This window comes from Zonotrichia albicollis, chromosome 18, assembly GCF_047830755.1.
Source record: "Zonotrichia albicollis isolate bZonAlb1 chromosome 18, bZonAlb1.hap1, whole genome shotgun sequence".
Lineage (NCBI taxonomy): Eukaryota > Metazoa > Chordata > Aves > Passeriformes > Passerellidae > Zonotrichia > Zonotrichia albicollis.
Genome location: NC_133836.1, coordinates 1,784,818 through 1,811,574, shown reverse-complemented (window position 1 = coordinate 1,811,574; position 26,757 = coordinate 1,784,818). Strand labels below are relative to the sequence as shown.

The window sequence follows — 26,757 nt, the reverse complement described above, 5'->3', positions numbered from 1 at the left end:
TTGTGAATCTGAGAGTAAGAACAGGTAAGAGCAAAATTAAGTCACAGGATGCTTTCAGCTTCAATAGTCCACAGAGCAGCATGGAGAAAGAAAAAACGGGGGGAAAAAAGGACAGAAGAAAAATCACAAACGTTATCTTGAAAATGTTCCTTTAAACACAGCTCCCCTGGGCTGAGCTCAAGGGGTTTGAAAGGACAGTTTGCTACTTATTATGTGTACGTCCCTTTTGTTCCTTGACCCTTGGAGAGTACAGTACAGTATGTTCCTGATTTTAATTAAATAAGAAGCCCTCCTGCTCTGTGCCACAGACTGATTCCAGCAGCAGTATTTTAGGCAGCTACATTCAACTGCTATTTTTTATTTGCAGATAGATACTTGACCAGCAGACTAATCATCTAATTAACTAAGACCTTCAGCAATGGCATAGAAAACCCTGTCACAGAATAACCCTGGTAACACTGGCACACATTTACCTCAGAAGAACCAATTCCACCTGGGAGTCTATTTTTGAACAGTTCTCAAATGGAACAAGAAAGAAGCTTTAACTTTCTCAAAAAGAAAGAAGGAATTTCAGGGTTTACAGGAAAAAAAAAATCAATAAATAAGACACCACATGCATGCAGCTGATGTGGGCAGGGGGAGTCTCAGCCCCAACAACTGGAACAGGAATTATTTGATCTGATGTAGTGAAGATCAATATGAAAACTGGGGAATTGCCCCAGAAAGGTGAATGGCAGGAAAATAACGGGCTTGGGAGCTTAAGCAGCCACAACCTGAGCCTGGAGATGCCCTGTCTCAAGCTGAAAGGGAAAAGAGCAGCATCTCAGTGGATGTCATGCTGTCCTCCAGCAAGCTGTGGAGTTGGAGTATCAAGGCCCAACATGTTTGACCATCAGAGAGTAAAATGAGAGTTTTTCTGGAAAGCCAGGAAGAAAATCAGAAATTATAAACATTCAGCCTGGGAGAGCCAAGAAAAGCAGATCCCCTACCTCACATCCAGCCTCTCTTGCACAAAAGCTGAAAAGGCCAAATACCAAAGGGAGGAGGAAGGGGAATTGTGGTGTCCTATGGCCACCACTTCTCATGCCTAGAAAGCTGTGCTGGCTTTTGGAATCGAGTTTATTTCTCCCCACTGTCAGGCAATGGAGTGGTGCTGCTTCTTCTCTGTTCTGACCAATGTTGGGGAACACGAGGAACAGGAGACTCTGCCAGCCCCAGCCTGGCCATCCCAGGCCTCAGCCTCTGTCCAAGGTGTCTGCACACAGGTTCTTGTGACATTTACAAGGGCATGACCTGGACAGTGCCCACTCATCCTCCCAGGGCTGTCCTGCTGTAAATCCAGGGGTGTGGAGGAGGATGCAGCCCCAAAAGCTGCTTCCCCACGCAGGATGCCAGGGACAGAACATGATGGGACAAACACAGACATCTGAAGTGAGGGAGCCCAGCAGCTCCTCCAAAATCCCTGCCTACAAACAAGCTTCCCCATGTTCACACTTGTCCTGGTTTTTAAAAGAAAAATAAATATTTAAATAGAAGAGTGATGCAGCTCCTGACATCCACCTACAAAACAAACACATCGTGTCTGGGAAGACACACCACTAGGCCCAAAACCAGGACCATCACTTTCTGTGGGCGTATAAACAAGAATTACCCGTCTGGGAGGCTCAAAGGCTGTGCCCTTGAGAAAAAAAAAAAAAAGCCTCTTGCATGCCCCAAGAACCATCTGTTTTTCCTTTTTCCCTGCCCACACTCAGCTGAGCTTTTGCCTCCTCTAACCCCACCAGAAAGTGGCTGGTGGAGCTCAGAACCTGCTGGCATGGCCTGAAGTGACTCTGACCCACTCTGCCTTCCTTACATCCCTGTTGGGTTTTACAAGGAGAAAAGATCACCTAAAATTTAGTGAGGAGGATTAAAATTGACAAATTTCTGTGCCCTGTGATGAACTGTTAAGAGGCACCGTGGAAGCCCAGGAAGATGTAGGTGGATTAATTGCTCAGAAAGTTCCTCCAGTGAATTGCACTGTGAGCTGTGACAGTGCTTTTCAAATGCAAACACCAGAAAGGTTTATGAGTTGCCTTCAAACTGCCTGGTGGACTTGGCAGTGCTGGGCTGATGGCTGGATTTGATGATTCTATGGGTATTTTCCAATCTAAATGATTCTGTGACTCAGAAGAGGCTTCAATTTTCTCTAGCAGAGTTTTGAAGACAGCTGCTGGGAGGCTCCTTGCTGCCTCACAGACACAGGAGCAGCACCCAGTGGGTGCCACCTGGATTCCCCACCACTGAATCACATAAATGTGGTGCAGCCCTCACCCTGACCTCAAACTTCTAGCACCTGCTCATGGGTAACTCCAAGACACCTCAAATAAAACAACTAAAGAACCCTGCAAACTATGTGCTGTTTCTTTTCCTCTCCATTGTTTTGCTGAGTTTTGCTCAGTTCTATTTTTTGCTCCTCCTCTCCCTCTCTTTGCATCTCTTCCTGCTCTCTGCAAACCTTCCTCCCACCCCAGAAATCTGCTGATCTGCCAGAGCACCCTCCCAGACCTTTCAAATCTCCAAATGCCTCCAGTAAGGACTTTCTTCCTTTTGCATCAACTGTCCTGCTGTTCCTTGTGGTTCTGGTGCTCCCACATGGATGTACTTTGGGAAGCTGTGCAGATTTCATGAATTCAGTAAATGTCATGACAGAAATCAAGGAAGCAGAAAGACCATGGATAGTCAGCAACTCTGGCAAACCAGATCTGGGGGAGGAGGCCAGCACTGCCAAGGCCAGACAGACACCAAGAGTGCCACAGCACCACCACAAACCACCCCAGCAGCACCAGGCAAACCTATGGATAAAATGAAAAGCTGAAGACCCAAAAGGGGCCTCATTAATACACTTCTTCATGCAGCAGACTGAAGAGGCACTTAGCCCAGCCTAAGGGACCGAAAGCATCCTTTGCTGCCCACCAGGGAATTTGGACAAACAAATGAGAGCCAGGGAAAGCCCCCTGAGTCTCAAAGCTTCTGTGTTATCCCTTGATTTGAGAGTGCCAAGAACACTATTTCCATCCCCTTCCTGGTAAATCCTTCTACCCCAAATAACCTGAGTCTACCAGGCTCATTTAGATTTGCTAATCAAACTTTCTAAAGCCAGGCTCCTGAACACAGCATTACAGAAAAGTTCTATGACAACACGCAGAGAAAGTCCAACAGAATGAAAAAGGAAGAAGCCACCCACCCCACCTTTTAAATTATTTTAAAGCTTCCAGCCTGCTGCCTTACCTCCCATCGAGTCTCTAGCAAACTCTCCAGTGCTGTCCCCGACCTCAGGGTAACCCCAGACTGAGGCAACAACTGCAGGCAGCAGGTCTGCCTCTCTCGCTTTCTGTTTGGGACACGTGCACTTGCTGCTGTGCCTCATTTCTCCTCCCCTGCCTGCAGCTGCTGGGTCCTGGCTGCCTGATCTCCAACAGGAGGATGAAAGGGAGGTCTGGGAGCACCCCTAGGTGCTGAGCTGGGCACTAGAAACACCACACTGCAGCCAGCAGCACCTCTGACCCTGCCCTCCCAGCTCCAGCACCAAGCACATCCACACAGACTGGGCGTGCACCGACTGCTCCATCCCGATGGCCTTCCATGGCTCCAACAGTCAGCCTCTGAGGAGAAGACGTCACACACAGGAGGCCTGCAGAAAGGAAGCCTGGAGCTGCTCTTGCAACAGAAAGGCGAACTGCTCCTCCTCTCTTCCTCCCACCAGCAGAAAAGCAAGCACAAACACCCAGTGTGGCTTCCCTGGGAAACAGCTCTGGAGCAAAGCCATGGAGAGGACCCAGAGCCCAGCCAGAGGAGAACCTGCAGCCCAGCTCCAGCCACCCAAAGCGTGAGATCCGTCCTTGCTGCTTACCACGTCCTCAACCCGAGAAAGCAGCCGGGAGCTGCCCGCCGAGTTTCGGTGTAAGACAGCTTTGTTTCAAAACCACCGGGGCTTGTTTTGCCGTGAGGCTGAGGAGGAGCAGCCTGGGGTCAGCCACCACATCCGCCAGCTGGGCCGGCTCCGGCGGCACCGGGCGCGGGCAGCGCCGCACCTGCGAGCTCACCCGTGACAGGGCACTGCCCCACACTGTCCTCGTCACCCTCCACAGCCAGACAAACAGGCCTGGCCGCTGCCACGCTCCCCGGGGAGCAAACGCCAGCTCCTCGCCACCTCCACCGCGGCTTAGGGCTGCTCCTTGCAAGCTCACCCAGAGCTGCAGTGCAAATAGTTTTTATTTTCTAACAACGTGTGTTTCTGCTTAAATATTCAATGAGGCCGATTAATACTGGTGTGGCACAAACAGTGCCAAAACATCTCTATTTATTTCACTCGCCATGAAGGCGCCCTTATCTAATCTCACAAAGGATGCCTGCTCTGTCCCTGCTGCTCGTGAGCAGCTCGCGTGCCACTCTGGGAACGGTTAACCACAGGGGAAGCGATGGGTGATGGCACTGGGCTGGTGCCCCCAGACCGTGGCACTGGTGGCACGTAGAGCCACAGCTGGACACTCCACAGCTGCTGCTCTGGCATGTCCACACAGCCCAGAGCAACACGGTGCCCAAGACATGACCACACTGCAGAGCCACCCCATCCCTGGGGAAGCACGGGGCTTGCTGAGCTTCCTGCACCCCTAGAATGGCACAGCCAGCATGGAGCAGCACATCCCAGCCTGGAACACGCCAGGACCTCAGATCGTCCTGCAGGAAATCTGTGGGGTGCACAAAGCAGCATGGCCATCACTCTGGTGGCTTTGTCAGAGACAGGGATGTCATCCAGCCCTGCTCTGCACACCCTCGACTTTGGAAAAAGAAGTTCCCTAACATCTCTTTCTGCCAGCAGTGAGTGTGACCTATTTTAGCAATAAAAGGAAAAGTTCTCTGGTGCCTGGATACCCCTTGGCACTGGAAGCACAGATTTGCTCATCAGACCGAGAAATGCACTTTTTAGCATTCGCCTGAAGAAAATAATTTTTCCCAAAGCCAATTCTCAAAGGTAAGAGGAAGGGGAAAGGTTTGGGAGGAACCAGGGTGGCAGCAGAGCTGTCACTGCATAAGGTCCAGGTACAGCTTGGGCTGTGAGGGGGCCAGTGTGGCACACAACCCACCACGCTCAGCCTCCCCAGCCCAGAGGAACCATCCCCTGCTGCTGAAAGCCTCCTCTGAAGTGCAAAGGAGGTGACTATTGATCCAAAGAGGTTGTCCACAAGCACAAGGCTGTCTGCTCAACTTCCTCCCCCAAAACCCTGTGAGGAGCTCACTGCAGGCTTAAGAAAAAAATACCAATAGCATAAACTAAACAATAACTCCTCCACAATCAGCTCTCCTGCTGAAGATAAGGTCAGTAATAAAAACCTGGCTGAATACATGCATTTTTATCGTGCCTACAGGGATGCAACATGTGCTGAAAAGACAAATGCCCTCATTGTTCTGAGACAGTCTCGTTGCCATCCATCTCGCAGAAGCTGCTGACTTGGCCTTTTGTTTTAGGAGGTGACCACAGCGCGCGTGACCCCTCGTTGGAGGCACCGATTCCTGCTGCCATCCCTACTGCCAGCACTGATGGCATCTGTACCAGCTGCACAGCACTGCACCCTCCTCCGCGGCCTGTCCCACCTCTGCAGCACAGCAGGGCTGTCCGCAGTGCCTGGCTGAATGTGCCATTCATGCAGCAGTCCCGTCTCGGTGAGGACAGCTCTCAGCTGCTGCGGCTCCCCGGTCATCTGACGGTGCGGGTGCTGCAGCCAGCCGCCAGCCCTCTCCTCTCCCCGGCAGCCAGAGGTGCCCACAGAGCAGCAGCACAGCCACCACAGTGCTGCTTTTCAGCCTCTCCCCATCACAAGACTTTTGTCCCAGTCGCATCCAGGCGCCTTTGAGTCGGGAGTGACCCGTCTGCCCTTCCTCCAGCCCCACGCCTGGTGCTGTGCTTCCTGAAGCCAGCAACACACACCCAGCTCTGCAGCTCTTCACACAGCAAACACAAACTCTCTACCATGAAAAACACCAGGTCATTTAGCTCATCATCATGTTTCCTCTGTAGCCTTCACCATCTCCTATCACACCTGCTCCCATACAACACCCACACCCTATCTGCAGGTCCAGGTAGGACCCTTCCAGCTTTCCATGTCCCCTACTCCTCCTTACACCTCCACTTGCTCAGCATTTTGAATAAATGCTGTGACAATGACAACCAGCAAAAGTCTTGCAGAAGGTGCCTCCAAGGGCTGGTGGGGCAGCATGATCAGAGTCAGGCCTGAAGCACAGGAAAAGGCTCCAGAAGTGGCTGTAGTGGCTTTGCCAAACCACATAAGCAGTGCAAGTTCTTTCTTCCCCTGTGGATTTGCAATCATGAGATCAACCAAAAGCAAAGCATCACCTTCTGCATCAAATCATGTCCAAAAAGAAGATTAGGGAGCAACCACAGAGGTTTACTCTAGCTTGAAGTAAAAGAAGTGTTTTGGATAAAGGCCGTATCCTAAAGAAAACAAGATTTAAATACAAACTGCTGCAAGCCAACTTCTTCCCAGCAATGGGAGGGAGACGCTAGGGCAGGGAATTAGGAGTCCTGTTCTTTCACCTCCATGCTCTCCCAGTCCCAGAGCAGAACGCCAATTTCCCGAAATCCAACCCTGAGCTGCTCAGAGCGAATGCAATCTGTCACTGCAAAGGTACTCAAGAGAGATAGCGCTGAGTTCTCGTGACAGACCTGATCAGAGTCAGTATTTCCAAGGCATGCCTTTTATTTTCAGGTCATTCCTTAAAACATTAGCTGGAGCCCAGCAGGCAGAATGCAGGAGTCCCCTCACTCAGCTGGTAGCAGGAGTTTGTTCTTTGTGCTCGGAGGTGCTGCACCATAAACTCCATTTCTCTGCTTCCTAGACCACTGACACAGACTGGCAATTTGCTCCCAGGAGACAAAAGTGTCAATAACTACTCCAAGGAAAACCACCACAGCAGCAGTGTGGCACAGTACAGTGCCCCCATACAGGCTTACCTGGTGCCACTGTGCCACACCAACCATGTCACCGTGGAGAGGAGCGAGCTCCTGCCATCCCCAGAGCCTCCCAACAGCACCTTCCAGAGCAGGACACTGCATGGAACTCGCCCTGCTCAAACTGCTGGGAGGAGGAGTCTGGGCAGGGAGCGCACTCCATTCCCCCCAGGCCACTTTCTGGCTTGGACACCAAATCAACACGCAAGCTTGCACCAAGCTCTTGTCCCTGGTTCACACGGACAAGGAAGTTATTTATCATGGGCCAAAGCAAACGAGCGATGGGGCCGGGACGCTCCTGCACAAGGGCTGTGCTGAGAATGGGGAGTTAATGAAGAAGCTGCTGAGCTGCTCCCAGCCAGGAGAGGTGGCACGGGAAAAGCACAATGGTCTCAAAGCTGGAGCAGAGGAGCTCAGGAGGGCTCAAGCTCACCTTTCCATCCCAGATGAAGCTGTGTGCAGGGAATGGGGGCAAACAGCAGGAAGGAGGCAAAATAAGCCTCTTGTTTGGTAGGGAGGGAAAAGTGCTCACAAAGGGGAATTGGAGTGATGATGGAACACCAATTTCATATAAACGTGTACACACCCCAATCCCTAATCCTGTTTAGCATCTCTAATACATGAAACACTTAAAGCACCCCAAAAGCAGAAGCTGTTTTGTCACAGGGGCTGCTGCTTGAGGACACCTTGTGTGCCCTGACCCCCAGCATCTCCAGCACCTGATACCACCCTCCAGTCTGCATCCCAAGCCACACCATTGCTGCTCTGAAATGTCAGGGCACTAGCAGGAGCAGGAAGGCTGGTAAGGAGGTCACAGCAAGAAACTGGATTCACACAGGAGAGAAAGAGGGGAACCCTTCTGTTCCCAGGGAATATTGATTATGAAGAGGTTTTAAAAAGAAAGGGGGACGTGCACTACACAGGAAAATTGATCTGTTTACAGAAAATATCTGCAGGTTGCCTGAAAATGAATATCCTTCATGTGAAAGTTTCCTTTGAGAGAGCATGAACTTTGGACACATTAGAAGGTTAAGAGCGTAAGTAATGTGTTTTTTCACCTTTAGCTAAAGGTCACAGAGCATTCAAACAATTCCTCTGTTTCCAAGCTGAACATGACAGAAGTCAACTGCGCACCCCAACATTACAGCTAATGAATATGGAAAACAGAAATGTTTTCCCTGCACTTTGGCCAAGAACCACTCTGTGCCCTTAAGAAGAAACTGCTGATTATTGGAGGTTTTAGTTTTACCTCAAGAAAGTCAAACAAACCAGAACCTTTTCACTAAACTTCCTTCTTCCCCGTTTAAAGCATGTTGACTTGTCAAAGCTTTTTGCAAGTCATTGTCTACTGAGGCAAAATTAAACTCAGGGTCATTATAAAATTTTGCACCCTTTTCACATCACACCCAGCCTTCCCAACAGCTGCTGGGACCAGGTGTCTCGCAGCGAGGAGGAAGAGGAGGAAAAGACACCCGAGTGTGTTGCTTACCCTGTGGAAGCACTCGTTTGCTGCGTCAGCCATTGGAGAGAGCTCAGTCTGGGTCAGACCCACGGGTTCACACAGCCCTGCCCAAAGCTGGCAACCAAGAGTGAAACCAGACAACAAACATCCTCACTCAACCAGTACTGGTCTTCTCTGCCAGCTCCAAACTCAGCAGTGGCTCGTGGAACATGCTGCTGGGAGGAGGTGCCCATATGTACAAAGCATATTTCTGTTTGTTTACTTGAAATACATTTTTTTTCCCCATTTTGTTGGATATTCCCTTAGGCTTTATGCGATGGGAGAAGAAAAATCCCTCAGCCTGCTTCCACTGCCTCCTGCCCCTTCACAACATCTCCTCTCACTTGCCTCATCTGTGAAATCAAACAGCTGCAATCCTTTAAATCACTTTTCATAAAGTGTCTCCAAGCCTAAAATAATGTCACGGCTCATTTCTGAGCTCAGCATTCCTGCCGCGCCGCATTTCCCTGGGTGCGACCGTCACAGTTGAGCTGCGATTATTTATTTATATTATAATAGCATTTGCAGCCCCGCTGTGCTCAGCCCTGCACACGCGCCCAGGAGGTGACCCAGGGCGTTTCCACCACCAGGATAAGGATCCCTGAGCTGACGAATTCCCAGTTCTCAGGAAAGGATGTCTTGGAACGCAACAAACCAGAACCAAAATTTAATTAGATGCAAGACATGTTAGTGTCGGGTTGGTTTTGGCCTCTCTTGGTTTCTTCCAAACAAGCCCTCACTGTGCAAACACACCCCATGACAAAACTGACCTGGCCAAGACATGCAAGCAAATACCGCTGACTTTTAATATTAAACAGCGCAGCAACTTCAAAGGACCTGGGCTCTCCTCTCGCAAGCAATCCCACCAGAGATCAGCTCCAGCCCCAGAGCCATGGCCGGGCTCCAGCTCACAAGAGCCACGTGTTTGTGAACAGCTGAGAGCGGCGGGGCAGATCATGCAGGGACACGCTCCCACAAACACTGCCTGCCCTCCCAGCACGGGCAAGGGGCGTCCCTTTGTGTGGGGCTGGCACGCTGCTGCCCACAGCAGTCTTCTGGCTTTCTATAAAAAAAAAAAAAAAATCTTCTCAGCTCGGACCTCTCCTGCATCCAGACACCCAAAAGGTATCACATAACTCCGGGTGATTACATGTGCCTGTAAAAATAGCTTCTAGAAGTGAATGCCAGCAGCTTCTTCCAACATTAATACAGCAGAACAGAACCAGTGCTCACTGCAGGCTGCAGAAACCCCCAGCTCCAGCCCACTGCAAACAATGCTCTGCTCATCCTGCTGTTGCAGCACTAAGGGGAAGCAGTTGGGATTCTGCAGGAGACAAGGGCTCAGCACCCCAAAGAGGAGCCATTCACACTCTTTAATATCTGTCTCCACACTGGAGATGGAGGTTCCTTTAGTTTGCATTTAAACCACAGTCTTGCAACAACTGCAGATCGTGCTCACCTGGTTGCATCCCCCTCTTGCTCGGGTTTCTTATAAAAAGGAGAACTGGGATTTTCTTTTTGAGACAAATGCTCTTGGTTACGTTCCAGCCCCCAAACAAACAGGCTCACAGCGATGGAAGCAAAGCTCCCATAAATCGAACCAGGTCAGCGTGTCTCATAGCCAGGATGAAAAGCTCCTTTGTGCAGCAGCACGCAGGCCCCGAGCGATGCAGATGAGCCAGCAAACACAGCCAAGAGCTCGTCCCGCGCCCTCCTTAACGTTTCTATTTCAAAGCCTTTCCAATCTCCAGGTCTGCTCCTTGTGCCACTCTGCTGAAGCCAGGCAAAGAGGGCAAATGAGGGAATTCCAGCCCTTCACTGGTTTCATGGGTTTCCAGGCTCTCAAGTCAAACACTAAAACCAGCACAGACTGAATTTGACCATTCAGTAGCTGTGACTCTCAAATGCAACCCCCAGACAAGGTCTCCTGCCTGACTTGCATTTCAGGGACCTTCCACCTCACTGTGATCCACCAAGAAGCAGCTCCAAAGACTCTTGGAAGTGTGAGCCATACTCCAGCACCTAATAAGATTCCTTTAAGCAGCCTGAGCTGACTAAAGCTGTTCCACTAAGAAGAGTTTCCTCCGTTAAGGGCTTAAACGGAAAACATTCACCCGTCCAGGATGAGCAAACCCAGGCATGAGTGAGACAGCACAGAAAGGAGAGGTTGGATCCAGGTGAATTAACCTCTGTGCATTCTGGTACATTCAACAAGGCAGAGCCAAAAAAAAAAAAAAATCATCTCCAGCTTATGCCTTGATCCAAGAAGAGAAAAGATTACAGGTCAAGACTAAGGGGGGGAAAAGAGGGGGAAGGATACAATGGAAAGCTCAGCAGCTCAGTTATCTGCTTGCTCCCCAGGAGAGCTGCATAAAGAGAAGCAGGCCTGCTAACAGAGGGCAGGAGGCAGGTTCACTCTCAGCAGCTTGCCTGGGAACCAGGAGAGCTCTCCTGCGGTGTGAGGAGCAAGGACTGGGTTCACTGGGAAGCAGCGAGCCCACACATAGAAGATGGTCCTTCCCTTGTGATTCAGTGCCGAGGAAAGGCCATTCCAGAAAGGGCTGGAGGGCATGTGCTCCTGCTCCACAAGAGTGGTCAAACCTTCCCCTTTGCCCCCAGGCTGGATACACCCAACCAAGGGTGCTCTTGCCAGGAGGACAAACAGACACAGCACTCAGAAATGATGAGCCAGAGCCCATGAGCACCACCACAGCAAGTGCTTAGGAAAAGGCTGGAAAGAGAGAGAAAAACTGAAAGCACCATATGGAGAAACAAAAGAGGATCCCATGAGAGAGGAGCAATGAAATCCTGTACCACAGGCACGGAAATTGTCTGATTTCTCCGTAACAGCCGCATCCCAGAGCAGCACCAGGGACATCCCCGTGGGCTCCCACCCTGCCAGGGGCTGGGGAAGGAAAGCTGTGGCCTATTGCATTTGTGGGGTGCCCCGATGAAGGAAGAAGTGATGAATCTGACTCCATGTTCTCAGAAGGCTAATTTATTATTTTATGATACTATATTATATTAAAGAATAAACTGAACTATACTAAAGAATACAGAAAGGATACTTACAGAAGGTTAAAAAGATAATAGTGAAAACTCATTACTCTCTCCAGAGTCCTGACACAGCATGGCACTGGTTGGCAATTGAGTCAAAACAACTCATCAGCAACCCACTGAAACAACCACCTGTTGGATAAACAACCTCCAAACACATTCCAAAAGAGCAAAACACAGGAGAAGCAAATGAGATAAAACTGTTTTCCTTTTTCTCTGAGGCTTCTCAGCTTCCCAGGATAAGAATCGTGGGCAAAGGGATGTTTCAGGAAGAGGGGCAGTGTCCTTACCGCGTGTGGCCGGGCGATCTGCACCGGGTAGGACATGGCGTGCGGGGCGTAGCGCGGCTCGGCCGCGCGCCAGCTCTGCGTCACGGGCTGCGTGGAGCCTGACATGGCCAACAAGCAGGCTGCCTCCAAATCACCACCAGAGGATTAGGACAGCAGAGAGCTCCTCTTCATCGTGTGTGCGCTTCCACGTCGTGCAAGAGCTGGAAGGAAGCGGGAGAGCAGCAGGTTAAAATTCAGTCAGCCGCAGTCCTGTGAGACAGCCGAGCGTCAGGGCTTGGGCTGCCACCAAAACCTCACTGCCCTCGCAATTCCCCATTCTCCATTTGGCAAACCCCACTGCTAAGTTTCTTTTGTAGATTACTCCTATCACAGCAAGTCCAAACGTAAGATTTCTCCAAATTTATCCCACCCAATTTCCCCGGAAAGCCTTCACCCACCCCCAGCAGGACCAGAAAACCAAACTGCCAGCTATTTCTTTGGGTCCTGTTGAGCTCTAAGTCTCTTGGAGATGGGTATTTTTTTTGCAGGGTGACTCAGTTTCCAAAAACACAGTCTGGAGTTTTGGCATTTCAACACAAGGCCCAAAAAGGCACCAGGTCCCTGCCCAGCCCATCCCTTTCAACCTCCACAGTCTCACATGTCAGTGCTCTCCTTTCCAAGCCGTGGCTGCTTCTGCAGCCCTCTGAGATAAGCACTGATCTAATGGCAGGAGGGACACCAGGCACTGACCTCGCCTGCAGCTGTGTCCTTCCATGAAGCAACAATAAAACCCAGCATTAAAGCATGTCACACACCTTCAGTGCCACCTGCATCAACCCCTTCTGATGGGGCCAGAGTGCCAGAAAACACAGCACAGCCCCGAGGGTATTTTCACAAACACCCTGTCACCCACACATTCACTCCTCTCCCACCTGCTGCAATTCCTTTAGCAGCTGCAACAAAATCAGGAAAACCAACCAAGTGGGAAGGTGCCTCTTGGCCCCAAGGGGAGATTTACAAGTTACTGATTTTTATAGATACTTCACACTGTTTGCTTGGTGATGATTTTAAGACTCCTGGTTTTTGTCTGGATTACAATGAAAAAGTAACAAAGGTCTAAATGCTGCCCTTCATGGCTGTGAGTGTGAGGTGCATTAACTATTACTCTCAAATTAACAGCTAGTTAACAAAGCACAAATTGCCTCTGCTGCCTGCCCGGGTCAGGGATGTTATCAGGACTGATCCCAAGCAGGGATCAGCTCCCTGGGACCCATTCCCCATCCCAGCCAGGGCTGTGCACGCTCACACAGCTGCTCTCCAGTGCAGGTATGTGCTATGTATGGATCTGTGCGAGGTTTCTGGCGGCATCAAACTCTTCCAGCAGCACACCAGGAACAGCAAAGGAAACCTCCAGTGCTCCCAGGAGCCTCTCCCCACACTTGTGGTCTCTGTGCATGGGGAGCACAGCCAGCCCCAGCCAACGCAATTTCAACTGAAACAGCAGTTGGCATGCACAAAAACCAGAAAGGGGGTGGGAAAGCTGGGGAAAAAAAAATAAGAAAAAAGAAAGAGGAAGCTTTTCTTTTTCTATTTCTTTTCTCTCCTGCGAGACCACAGATGAGCCCGTGCTGATAAACCCCTCGCTATCTGCTGCAGGCAGGCACAGGGCTGCTTCTCTGCTTTGCCAGCAGCCACGCACCTCACAGCCAGAAATAAACCCAACCAAACCAAGCAACTGTCCCTGGCAGCCAGGGCAAGGCAGCCCTCTCACCCAGAGGTCAAATCTTACAGAAATCATCTCAGCAAACCCCCATGAAGCCTAAGCATGACAGACACACAAAGACATCACCCCGCTCCTGATGGAGGTCAGGTGAGTCTCTTTGAATGAAGTATTTCACCAAGTGACAAATGGAAAAAGACAAGGTTTAGCTCTCCAGGCAGGGTACAAAGGGACAACCAGGTCCCTCCTGCTTTCCCTTACTCCCTGCACAAGAGCTGGGATTCCCCCCAGTTCTGGACCCAGGGCACCTTACCTTAGCCCAGGGAAGCACCGGTGGCCTGATCCCAGAGGAGACAGCCTCCCCCTGCAAGAGCTTGGCGTGCTCAGTGCAATCCAGCCGGGCAGGAAAGCCCCTGAGCACACGGGGGAATTCAGAGATACCCAGAACAGGCGCATTTATACTTCCAGTATGACTGTCCCACTTCCCCTCGTGCTTCCGACTGGATGGGATTGTGCTCACCCATTCCCAGCCCAAGCTGGGGGCTGTGCCAGGGGCACGGGGTCCCAAAAACCTGCCCTGCTCACCCTCCAGGGAGACACCAGCACCCTCCCAGCCCTCCTGCAGCCCAGCTCCAGGGCCAAACCCTCCCTGCAGCTGCCAAGGACATGTGCACGGGGCTCTCGGGCTCTGAAAGCTCAGTGGGATCTGCTGTAATTTAAGGTACTTTCCCAATAACAGATTCAAACTCAGACATCTTGGCTTACAGCCACCTACAAGTTAATTAGCACATGTAAAAATATACATATACACACACAGACACACACTCCAAGCCAGAGTCCATGGCAGCTTTCAGCAAGCCAAGGCTTCCTGGAAGCACAGCAGGTAGACCTGACCATGCTGAGGCAGCTGTCTACAGTAAAAGAAATAGGATTATTTTTTTCTTTAACTCTTCAGATCAGCAGTTCAGCTTAAAACACAGCACCAGGTGCAAAGCCACATGGTGTCGAGCTCTAAAACAGTTTAAAAGCTTTTTTGCCTTGGTCTGTGCAACTAAAAAAAGTTAACAGTGTACTAGAGGAATACAGACACAGGATGAAACACAGGGGCCAACAAAACCGTCCTGCACCAAGGCACAGTGCCTGTGAGCTGTGCCCTGCATTAATCACAAGCCAGCAGCAGCACAAAAGGATTTTTCCTTAACAAGGGCAGCAAACCACCTCTGCCTCTATTGAGGTTTCTCGTTAGAAACCCTGGGAAGACAAAAGTAGAAATCACATGGTCCTTGCAGGCAGGAGAGAGGCACTGCCCATGCATTCCCACATCTGCCAACAGCAGATCACCAGCAAGGTCCCAGCACAAGCCCTGGATGTTTCTGCCACAGCAGGACTGAGCTGGAGCCAAACCAGGTCACCCAAGCACTGGGGCAGCTCCACAGATGCCTCAGATCACAGCTCAGGTCCCATTTCTACCCTCCAGCGCCCAGCCCAGCAGGCAGAAGGGCTCTGGGGGCTCCCACTGGGGATAAAGTGGGAGCACATCCTGCAGGACATGCACTGGTGCCCTTCTGCAGCTGGGACACCACCAGGACACCTATTCCCAGCAAAAGCCTCCTCCTCCCAAACTCTATTAATTATCTTTAAGAGAGGAACGCAAACAATAGGAACAGATTAATGGAATGAGAGAGAGTGAGGCCAGGCTCCTTAAATCTTTAAAATCAAACTGTTTAGTTCTTACTTTCTCAACTGATTTTGATGAAGAACAGACATTGTCTCACAGGAAAGGTATTTCCCCCCCCCCAGTTAGAGTCTCCATCTGAGACTGCTTTACCCACAGACCTGCATTAGCCATTACAGCTCTAGGTACCAGGAGATTTATGGTCTCTGATTAGGAACAGGAGAAAGCTGGAGGTTATCACCACAACCAGAATCAGGGCTACAACATGAACCTGTGGAGGAGGCGAGTGCCCCTGGAGCCTCCTGTACCTGTTTATACTCACAGGATTCCACCCCACTGCTAAAGCCTTCACAACTCCCCCATCCTCCCCTACCACCACCCTGCTCTCCTGCTTCTCCTCTTCACGTGCCATTTACCATCTGAAATGGTTTCCCCATCACCTGTTCTCCCAATTCTCACCACAAATCACACTGCAGGCCACAGCGAGTTGCTGCAGGCTGGCCCAGATGCCAAGGAGCTCTGCCCCAGCACCAGCCAGCTGCCACAGTGTCCCCAGCCTGTGCTATCGGGGAGCACAGCACCAGGCCAAGCACATCCACGTCCAAAAGAGGGGCACAGAGAGTCCACAGCACCCTGCAGCCACCTCTGGGCTCCCAGCCCACAGCCCCTGGGCACAGCTCCCACCACAGCAAAGCCTACACTGATACAGGCAGGCTTTGCTAAACCCTGCAGCTCTAAAGTAAGGGGTTTGCAATTAAATCCAGCTGCAAAAAAAATTAATTAATATCATCCAACACGCTTGTTGTTCTTCCAAGTTAGAGACAACCTTCCTGATTTGCTCTGGGCTCCTCAGGGAGAGCAGGATTCCCAGGTGAGGTCCCTGGCTTGACTGGTACAACACAAATGTGGGCCAGTTGCTGTAATTACCCCGGGCCTGAGTTCATCTAACTGAAAGGTGAGAACAACAAGACACTCCCAGCTCACAGAAAATACTGGTTCATCTGTTCTCAGAGGAGTTTTAAAGATCCCAACGAAAACACATGGCTCCAGTTCAAAACACACTTTTCTTTTTTTTTTCTTTTTTTTTTTTTTTAAAGCAAGGACATGCTGAAATAAGATTAACAGAATATTTTGTTTCCTAAGCCCAGAGTAATGTTACTCAACTTGTGGTCTACGGACCATGGGTGATCTACAGAAGACGTTAAGAGGAGCCCACAAAACGCCTGCCATAGCCCTTATTAAAAGGCAAAAACTACTACCACCACACCATGCAGACATGGCAAATAAGAGAAATACTGCTGGCACTCACCAGTGCATTTAACTGAAGAGTACTGACAACAAAGCTCATATTTAATTACATTAAATGATGCAGTTTTTGGAAAAAACAAAGTCATCTTTAATCAAATGCTAAATACATGACAATTTTCCTCCTCAAAGAAAAAATAAAAGGTACATATCCTCCAGTCAACTCATGTATTTTCAAATAAAAGTTAAGGAGACCTTTGTAATGATGCTTAATTAATACCAAGCTGTAACATCCACCTCCAGGAGTCCAACCAACCACGGTGCCTAAAAATCCCCAGCACCCAGCTGTGTGTGGCACAGCAGAGAGCATTGCTTGTCAGCCTCCACCCCACTGACTGCAGCTCCAGATCAAAACCAGACCTGAAAAGCAGCTAAGAGATTTACTCACTCTTGCTTTAAAGGACTAGTGGAAGCAGAAATAATTTAGATGTGATGAAAATGGGTAGAGAGCTTTCCTAAGAAATGCACCACAACGTAACATTAATGGATTTGTCTAATCAATATGTGCATGAAATTTTCTTGGAAGACAGTTGACATTATACACAAATATTTGTCTGTACTGTATCTATGAAGTCCTTTCAAGAGGAAAGCAGGCTGTCTGCCACAAATTTAGGGCTCTATTCAGAACAACAAAGATAACAATGTCAATGTCTGCAGCCCGGGAATCCACAGCTCAATCACAGCAGAGCACAGAGGTTTTACATTAACATTGCAGCACGGGGTCAACAGGAAAAATCAGGCACGTCCTGAGCTCTGTGGCATGAAGGAGAGGTTATTTCAACCCCAGGGATCAAGACTTCTACCTGCACATGATCCTCAAATATTCTCCTTGCTTTGGAGGAGCACAGAACTCAAGGCAGACTGGCAGCACCCCGCACACCATGGTCAGACCCTGCAGCTCCTCAGCTGCTCCCCCAACATCAGTACCCAAAACAGCTCTGGTCCCATTCCCCAGCTCACCCGCTGGCAGAGCTCTCCTCCCTCTTCTCTTTTGTCCAGATGACTTCTGAACTAGATTCTTCCTTGCCTGGCCAATGGTGCGGATGCAAGAGCAATTATGGCAGTAAATCTGGGGGAAGAAGGGGCCTTGCAGCACCACCACAGAGCTGCTCAGAGCAGGGTGTTGCCCTTGTAGGAAGGTACAGCTGCTCCCTGAGGCCATGGAGGGGCTGACAGAAGCTCAGCAGTGAAGCCTCCCATGCTGGTTTGCTGTCTCACAGCTGCAATCAGGCTGCATCAGCTCTTCCAGCCACGGCACGGCTCCACACAGAACCGGTTCCAAGCCGTGATGAAAGATGACTTCTCTGCCCTGCTCCTATCGCTGCCCAAAGCCACAAAGCAGGATTTGCCACTTGCATTTCTCCTTTTCAATCTTTCCAAGCTATTTTGGGCATGGGACCCATGTTTAGCTCTGCCCCAAGATAACCTTTGCCAGCATTTGTGTGTACAGATCTTGGCATGGCGCTGAGCAAGGTCAGAGTGCTGGATTTTGCCAGCCCCATTCCCAGCAGTGTTTGAGATGCAGGTTTGCCAGGCCAGCTGCTCCCAGCCTGATGCTTCTGGAAAGGACATGCTGACTGTGCACTGTGATTCCTGTCCCTGACAGCCCTTGCTCAGACCCCAGCCCACAGGAGAATCTGATGAGACACCTGCACAGCCGCCCCAGCACTCCTCCTCCTCAGGGGAGCACTTGCAGGGGATTTCACACGCTTTAAATACATCCCAGCCCTCAGCAGAGGGGCTGCAAGTGACCTTGTGATGGTTCCCAGAGGGACATGTATGTGCTTAAAAGAACAAGACTGACCCATTTCTCTTTGCAGGAGCACTTGGCTGTCACTCCCCAGCTGCAGGGACATTGTCTTATTAAAATGCACAAGCCACACACCAAGTGCCAGCCTGGCCATGGCTCCAGCCTCAGGTCAGCATCAACATGGCCAGTCTGAGACTTTGCTTTTCAAATCCAGTCCTAACGTGCCTCTTTTCCTTTAGTCTCCCAACTCCCAGTGTTGGATTCCCCCTTGGAATCCATCTGAAGAACACGAGCACCTCCCAATTCTGCCGTTGAGACTGGTAAACCATGCAGACAAGGCATGGCTCTTTGAGCAGCCAGCCTGTCAGCAGGGACACGATGGCAGAGCTGCTCCTGTTATGCAACAGCATCCTTGCTCCTGTGCCAAGGCACCCACAGCCCTGCAAAGCCATTCCCAAGCTCCGAGGGAAGCAGGGACAGCCAGCACGCACACGGCCACACGCAACCCACATGCCCTAAAGGGACACTTGAAATTAAAGATAGTGACAAAGAACAGTGAAACAGGAATCCACACTCAAAAAAAAAAAAAAAAAAAAAAAAAAAAAAAAAAAAAAAGTAAAAAGGGGAGGTGGGATTTGGATCCATGCACAGGCCATTCATGGAACAAAGGAGTTATTTTAAGGCTGGGCTGGAAATAGAAAACAAATTAGACCATGCAAGGCCTTTGTTGAAGATGATCTGCAAAGACAAATGGAAACGCCTGGAGAGGAAATTAAAAAAAACCCCAAACATGAAACCACCCGGGCACTGGGACTGCAAAGGGAAACAGGGCAGGGGAGTGGAGAAGGAAAGGAAAGGAGTGACAAATCAGATGCCAAAAAGGAGACAGATAAGAAAACCAGTGCAGGACAGCCAAAGCAGACTAACAGAACTGACTGGTAAAACCTCAGGGATGGAAAAACAGCCAAAAACCCCCCATTTTGTGGTGGAAACCCATCCCAAAGTCCCAGATCCAGAAATGCAAGAGTTGAAACTAAAAAGCACATCTGCTGGGGCAAGAAGGGCTGTGCAAAGGAACAAACCAAACCCTCCTCCCTCTGCCCAACCCCTGTCTGGCAGCCTGGCATGCTGCAATATCCACCCTGTGCTGCCACATCCACCTGGGATGGGACCCAGGCAATTTTAACCATGGTGCAAGTGCAGACAGCCCGTTCCAGGGCAAAGCTCCTTCCCTGCCCACTCCCAGACTCCATTTCTCTCTTCTCCCTGCTCACACTCTACACCATCTCACATTAAACATGGACTTAAATGCTGGGACTGTTACACAGCTCTAATCTCCTTTGAATAAACACACACCAGCAAGTTTAAATCAAAAAACCCCACGCAATTCCTTGCTGACAATGACACTGTGTAAGTGTATGGGAATTCCAGCCCCGCTCCCAAGTGCCCTGAACAGCACATTAACAACCATCACTGTAACAACACATCACCACTGCGTCCACTCGCTGCTCCCAGGAGCTAACCTAGAGCCCAGGCTACCCAGACAAACAGGGCTTTTAAAATGCAAGGCAGATTACAAAGCACCTGCGAGATTTATTTATTTATTTTGCGCAGAACACGCTGCTCATTTGATTTTCAAACCCTTCAGTTCATGTTGCTAAAGAGACAGGTCCTCTGATGTCTTGGGCACATTCATGAAAGCGAGGGGAGTCATCTCCTCCAGATCCTTTTGTTGAACAAATTACTCAGCTCAGGAGTGACATTTTCAGTTATTTACATCCTGAATAAAGAAGGGAAATTCATTTTCTGGAGTTCCTAAGATAAGTTCTTTGAGGAAGATTGTACCACTAAACATTTTCTCCTTTCGCACGTTCCTAGTTTTCAAAGGCGACAAAACATCTTTGCCTTCTAAATTATTCCTTTTCTTTCATGATCCTCTAATGATTCAGGAGTCTAAACTTCACACGAGGATCTTTGAAGAGCACCAACTGCCAGCATAAAAGCTGAACTATTGTGACAAACTGCACAATTTAATGCCTCCCTAGGAAGACATGTGCAAAGGAACAGAATTACCTTAGGGAACCAAAACGAAGCCTGCAAATAAATTAAATGACCTGTAAACCAAGGTACTCAAAAATATATGAGATGCTATGCAACTGTGCCATAAAATATCACTAAAGGAAGGGGTCTTTTGGGAGCAGAGCTGTTTTAAACTAACCCATTTCACTCCTGGTTTTCACTGCAGTTGTTCCACACACCCAGCACAGCCCTGCACCCCAGAATCCAGATGGGAACTGAGGTAATGCTACCTCAGTCACTTGTGATGGTCTGTCAAATACCAGCTCTGAAGCCTCCCCTGGGCCTTCCTCCTAACATCCTCCAGGTAATTACTAGCAGATAGAGTCAATTTTCAGCCCAGGTTAATAAGTGAATCCCAGCTATTTGTTGCTGCATATTGCTGCTGCTTTCATTTCTCCCCAGGAACACTGATGAGAAGTTCTGGCTCGCTGGTGGCCCAGAGAAAGGAGCTGCTCATTAGTTCACAGTCAGACAGGTCCAAGCAGCAGCAGCCATTAATTGGCTATATTCTGCTTTTCTTGTCTAGGTAATTAATAGCTTCTAGACAGAAAGTCAAAGTCTCTCTAGAGGCACCAAAAAATTCCAATGTTTGCATACAATGAGGGCAATTTGCAGAGAGGGAAGGGGAGCAGGAGAACATCACCTCCACCTCCTCCTCCCTCCCCTTGTCAGATACCCCATGCATAAACCACAGCCCAATGCAGCAGGAGGCCTGGACTACAGCAAACCTGCTCTGAATCCACAGAGGAGTCTTACCCTGGAAAGAAGGAAAGGCTTGCACAGCTCCAGTTCCACTCCAAGGCACACAGCACCTTGCAGGAGCCAGGCTTTGGGTTGTGTTTCCAGAGACAGGCTTACAGAACAGCTGGGGATTCCTGGTGTGTTTAATAACTGAACTCATGCAAGTGGGCAATCAGGATTTCAGTGCCTCCCTGCCAGCTCAGTCCTGCTGACAGCACGCTGTCCAAAGCTGTCAGTCACTCCCCAGCAGTCCTGCCTTGTCCATCAGGACACTTCTCCAACTACAGCCTGCCCAGACCTTTGTCATTTACCTCTCCTGGGCTTGGGGCAATGGTTTTGAGCCTGTCTTTTACAGGTGTCTGGGAGCCTGAGGACTCAGTTTGCAGGAGTCCTTGAAAGGTGACTGTAATTCACGCTGCACAGATGAGGTATCTCGCAGGGTCTGCTGCTGCAGGGAGAAGCAATGAGTGCTGGGTCAGAAAACTCTGCTCTGCCTGCCCTGTCACATGGGAGGGAGGGGAGACTGCCTTGTGTGCTGGCAAAATGCCCAGTCCCTGGGCTATCAGTCCATCCTGTTTAGCAACTGCTGAACTCCAAGCTATTTAGTAATAATAATTAATAACTACTCTAAAATCCCCCTGAGCTGCCCATGCCAAGCTATTCCTAAAGTGAGTCACTGGCCCAGTTTGCTGTTGCCACTGCACAGGCACAAACAGGGAGGTCCCGTCCCCCTCCACCTGTCCTGGGGCCAAGGTTCCAAAGGGCTCCTCACCCTCCAGCCATGTCACAGAAACAAAGCAGACCACGAGGGCAGCGTGTGACACCAGGCACTCCTCCTGATGTGGGCACACAGCAGCTCCATCCCTGACTCACTGAGCTCACACCAAGCTGGGCTGGACACGAGCACTGGGAATGCCAGCAGAGGAAATAGGAGAGCCACAGCCTCAAGGTCAAATACTGCTTTTGGGGAGCTATAGAAACAAATTATGGCATAATCATCTTTCCAGAGTCCATCTGGGAGGTACTTAAGGATGCTTCCCAGTACTTCCATGCATTGAGCTAATAACCTTGATGAAGGCCTCACATTTAAACTGAGATGAATGCTGATCATGCACAGCAAGAAAAGACATGGCATCCAAAATTGTCTCTGCTGAGGCAATGAGATTCCTGGGGTAAAGCTGAAACAAGGCAGCTTACACAGGCATAGCTCAGACAATTATTGCCCCCAAATCTCCACGACTTGGGCAGTTGAGCTGCCCATGCACAGCTGCCTTGAGCAGCCCTGCTGCTTCACTGGGAGTAGCCAGTGATGGTGGATTTCACTGAAAACACTGTGGTACCACAGCACACAGCCCTTCCCACTGCTCCTGCAAAGCCTCTGAGCCCACCCAGGGAACACAAATCAAGGAAAAAAAAAATTTTAAATGAAGCCAAATGCTTTTTAAACAGCCAAGCGCCCATCAGAGCACCCCAGGTGTAAAGCAGTCACATCAGGAGTTACTCTCTGCACAGCTGGGCAGTGTGTGTGTGCTCCTGGGGCCCTCTGGCATGGCAAAGTCCTTATCTGTCCATCTTTGGAGCTGCAATTCCAAAAGAATTCACACCACTGGGTACTGATTAGAGCTCAGTGGGCACAGACATGCCACTTCAAACTGGAAAAATAGCAAGTTTCTGTATTTGGGTAACTCTCCAGCTTTTAAGTTGCACAGGAATTTTTATGGATGAACACAACACACACATTGTGAAGCTCTGTTGCATGCTTTACCCAGGAAACTGAATCTGCTTTAATACAAAACACTTGACCACAGTTTCAACCAATGGAAGGACTGCCTGCCCTTCAGAAGGAGCAATGCCATCCTGCCAGCAGTTGGGAAAGAGCAGGATTCCCACAGAGGAGCCCCACAGAGCTCAGGAGCGCTGCCTTGCAGGACAGAGATGACCCAGTGCAAGGCTGCTGACTGAGTGACTCAGGCAGGATAGGGAGCTCCTCAGTCCTCCCACAGCTCTGCTTTAAGGGGTGTGGAATGACTTAATTATGCCCCTCAAGGCAGGAAGAAGTCGCTTGTCTTTAAATACTCAAACTTTTATTGAGTTAACAAGTTTTAACAAGGTCAAGGCTTGAACAGTAAACTCTTACCCAAAGGGGAATTTGCTGTTTCCCCTCTTGCCATTCATTAGTGTCCCCCACAGTTTATTTCTTATCCCTGGGTTAAAGTGATAAACTTTACAGAGAGAGAAAAGTCAAGGAAAGAAAATATTAGAGCAGTTTGGGTAAATAAACCTTAATTGTCTTCATCCTATCACCATGTCCCAGAGCAGCACTGTACACAACACCCACACACATCCCTGTGGAAGGGCACAGGCAGACAGGGCACCCTCCTCTGTCACCTCCTGGCCAGCCCGGGGGCAAGCTCTGGGAATCCGCCTCTGTTCCAGTCCCTGTGCTCTCTGCCCTGCACACAGCTGCAGCACAGCTGGCTGGGAGCTGAACAATGGGCTCAGGCCACTGGAGCCAACCCCTTCTCCCTCCATTTCCTACAGCATGCCTGATTGCCAAGGAGTAGGAAATCTCCAGAAACAAACACACAAATCTTGCAGACAGATGCTAGAGGTAAAGACATGAATGCTGAGCTGTTTAACAACATGGAAAGAGAAATATTAATTGCAGCCTTCCACAAAACCATCTCCCTGCTCCACAGCCCAAGCCTGGAAAAGGCTTCCCAGTTTTGTTTTTACATCAGCCACCCACAGGGCAGGACCATTCCCACGTCCCCATGTGCTCATTTACATCATCAGCCTTGCCTAAATATTTCCAAGTCCTACGAGCTCAGCCTGCCAAGGAAAAGGACAGCATTACCATCCAAGCATTCACCACTCACCAAGATCATTTAACCATGTGAGCAGGAGTGGGACAGAGGAAAAGTCAGCCCTTGCCAAATTTACCTGCTTCCCACAGCCCTGTGAGAAGGGCAGAGCATCAGGGATGTGCCTTGCTCAACCTGCCCTTGACAGGTTCTGCTCCTTGTCCACCTGAGGATCCCTCAGCAGCAGTTCCTGACCTGAGCACAAGTGCCATCCATTGGACACAAAGCAGTTTTAATTCCTCTGAGCAGGAGTTTGTACTGGTTTGACTGAATTTGCTTTTAAATCAGGTCTGCTTCAACCGGAGCTGGTTTCCTGCTGCAATTCAGATATCCCATTACACAGCTCATCCCAGCTGCCAGCTCTGTACTGCTCAAGCAAATGGAAAGTTGAGCAGTTCATGGAAAAAAATGCTTTTATACACAGACAAAGAAGTCAGATTTGAAAAAGCCTGTCTTCGAAAATCTTGTGTACAGAATTCACCTCTAGGTTCTGGTGCTTGGTTAAATAAAGGTAAGGAGAGGTTGGATGGGGAGTTGAGCAATCTGATCTAGTGGAAGGTACAGGAGGCTGGAACCAGATGATCTTTAAGGTCCTTTCAAACCCCAGCCATCCTGAGATTCTAGTAGAACTCAGAAGACAGCACACTTCTGGACATGGAGCAGGATGCAGAGCTTTGCCTGCACCTCCTCTCTTTCAAAGCAACCTTGCTGCTCTCCCACTCCAACCCAGCCTTTTCAGTGAAATTCCAGTTTGGCATCCCAGGGCTCCAAACAAACCACCCTGTTCCCTTCACACCTTCAATCTCCCTCAGCCTAGATCAGACAGGGCCCCAGGGGAAAGTGCAGGAGCCCCCCTGCTGGAGCAGCAGCCAGGCCAGCTGGGATGTGTGTGAAGAGTCACCAGCCCTGCTCCAAGGCAGCAAACAGCTCTGTCAGAGCTGCTGGAAGGACAGGAGCAAGGCAGCACATTGTACTTCTGTGCCTTAAACACACTGTAACAACGTACTTAGTACTTCAACACATGAAATATAATTTCTGTCAACAAAATCACTGTTGCAGGTCCACAGCCTGTTTTATTAGCTAGATGCTAATGGAGCTGCAATACATCAGGTCCCATTTTAAAAGTTGCAAATAGTTTATAAAGGCTTAATCAATCATTAAATAGGTGTTTGAATAAATGGCTAAATCTATCATTATAAGCCCTAACTCTAAGTAAGCTATTGGACTTTGTAATAATCTGCAATATCTCCAGCTGAGATTCCCACACCTACGTACAGGACCCCATCATTACAGATCTGAAGAACAGAACATGCAATCCATCATTTCTTAACTGTTTTGCATAAGCTTTAATGTAAATATAGACCATATATTGCCACATTCCACGTAGGTGATGTTAAAAATACAGATGAAACACTGCAGAGCACTAAAAAGCTGTCCTATGGGATGGCACTGGAGAATATTTAATAAAGGCAAAAGCTGCAGGCTAATTTCCCCTGGGAGTTCCCATTTAGAGGCTGTCGCAGTGAGAACCCATCACAGGCAGCAGTGATTCACCCAGATCTGGGAGGAAAAACCCTCTTCCTTCCCCAGGGGCATTCACCAGGACATCACCTTGGGTAAAGGAAGGAGCAGTGCCAACAACCCACACACCCTCTCTGTGGTACCCAGCAGTGGGATGGAGAGGGATGGAGCAGAGCTGTCCCCAGTGCCAGAGCATCCTCAGAGCTCCCTCCCCAGCCCCTCTCATCAACCTGCCTGAGAAGGGCTCTGATCAAGCTCTTCTGTTTGATCCTCCTGTAATTCATGCCAGGTAATTTCTGTAAATGCTGTTCAGCAATCCCAAAGAGCAAGAGATGCAGTTTAACACCGTGATACATTAAAGTCACTCTGCACACCCTGCAGCACCACTGTCCTCTCTGGCACACCAACCCAAAGGTTAGCTATCAAGCAGGTATTCAAATTTCAAAGTAAAACAGTTAAACTTTAAATGGTTTAAAGTCTGTATAACACCCATGTGTGCTAAGTAGAGAAGGGAAAGGCATCCAGTCCAATGGTTTAAAAAGATTTCAGGTCACTGTCCCTTATGCAATGAGAGTTACTCAGCTGGATAAGATCAGCCATTAAGCGGGATTACAAATTTATCTTCCCTCACTAGTGTGATCTTCTACTAATAATGGTATCATGAAAAATAACATAGAAAATGTCTAAAGAATTGCCCTTTGACACAAAACGCTCACACGGTGAAAGGCAAAAATCTTGTCTTTTAACTGCAAGGATGCTGCAAAAAACTGAGGTGGGCAGAGAGGGAGAAAAGAAAACACCACAGCCCCTCCAGGGTGGGGACATCCCATTTTCCATCACCAATTGCCCCACACCTCCATGGTGGGGACATCCCATTTTCCATCACCAATTGCACTGACACTTCAATCCCATCCCACTAATCACTGCACCAGGGAACACTGGACTACTCCAGCAATGACATCACTGGCAGATTTGATTACAGTGCTGATTACATCATCACCCACAAGAGATTATGCAGCTTTCCAAATGGCACCAGCAGCTTCTAAATAGCTTAGGTGGAGGAAGCCACAAAGGACGTATAAATTTCAGAAGTCTCAGGTTGTAAGTTTAATGGAAGAACTTTCAACACTATCTTTCGGAAATATCTGTGCATGGACAAAGTATTTTCACATGCTGTTGCTGATGTCAGTGAGCCAGCACACGTTGAGGAGAATATTTTGGTTTCTGGAGAAGTCACAGGCACGGTGAGCGAGGGCTCTGCGTGAG

General features: G+C 49.4%; 1 protein-coding gene across 21 annotated transcripts in view; it reads right to left on the bottom strand.

Moving 5' to 3' along the window:
* Positions 1-26,757, bottom strand: part of NCOR2 (nuclear receptor corepressor 2) — a 226,408-nt gene that overhangs the window by 143,333 nt on the left and 56,318 nt on the right. For 20 of the 21 annotated variants that reach the window (XM_074554206.1, XM_074554221.1, XM_074554222.1 and 17 more), the window contains exon 2: positions 11,858-12,057. In XM_074554206.1, coding sequence (XP_074410307.1) covers positions 11,858-11,962 — 105 coding nt within the window. In that variant the 5' untranslated portion in view covers positions 11,963-12,057. Of the gene's footprint in view, positions 1-11,857; positions 12,058-17,496; positions 17,771-26,757 lie in introns of those variants that run through there. The other variant, XM_074554210.1, reaches the window with a different exon arrangement.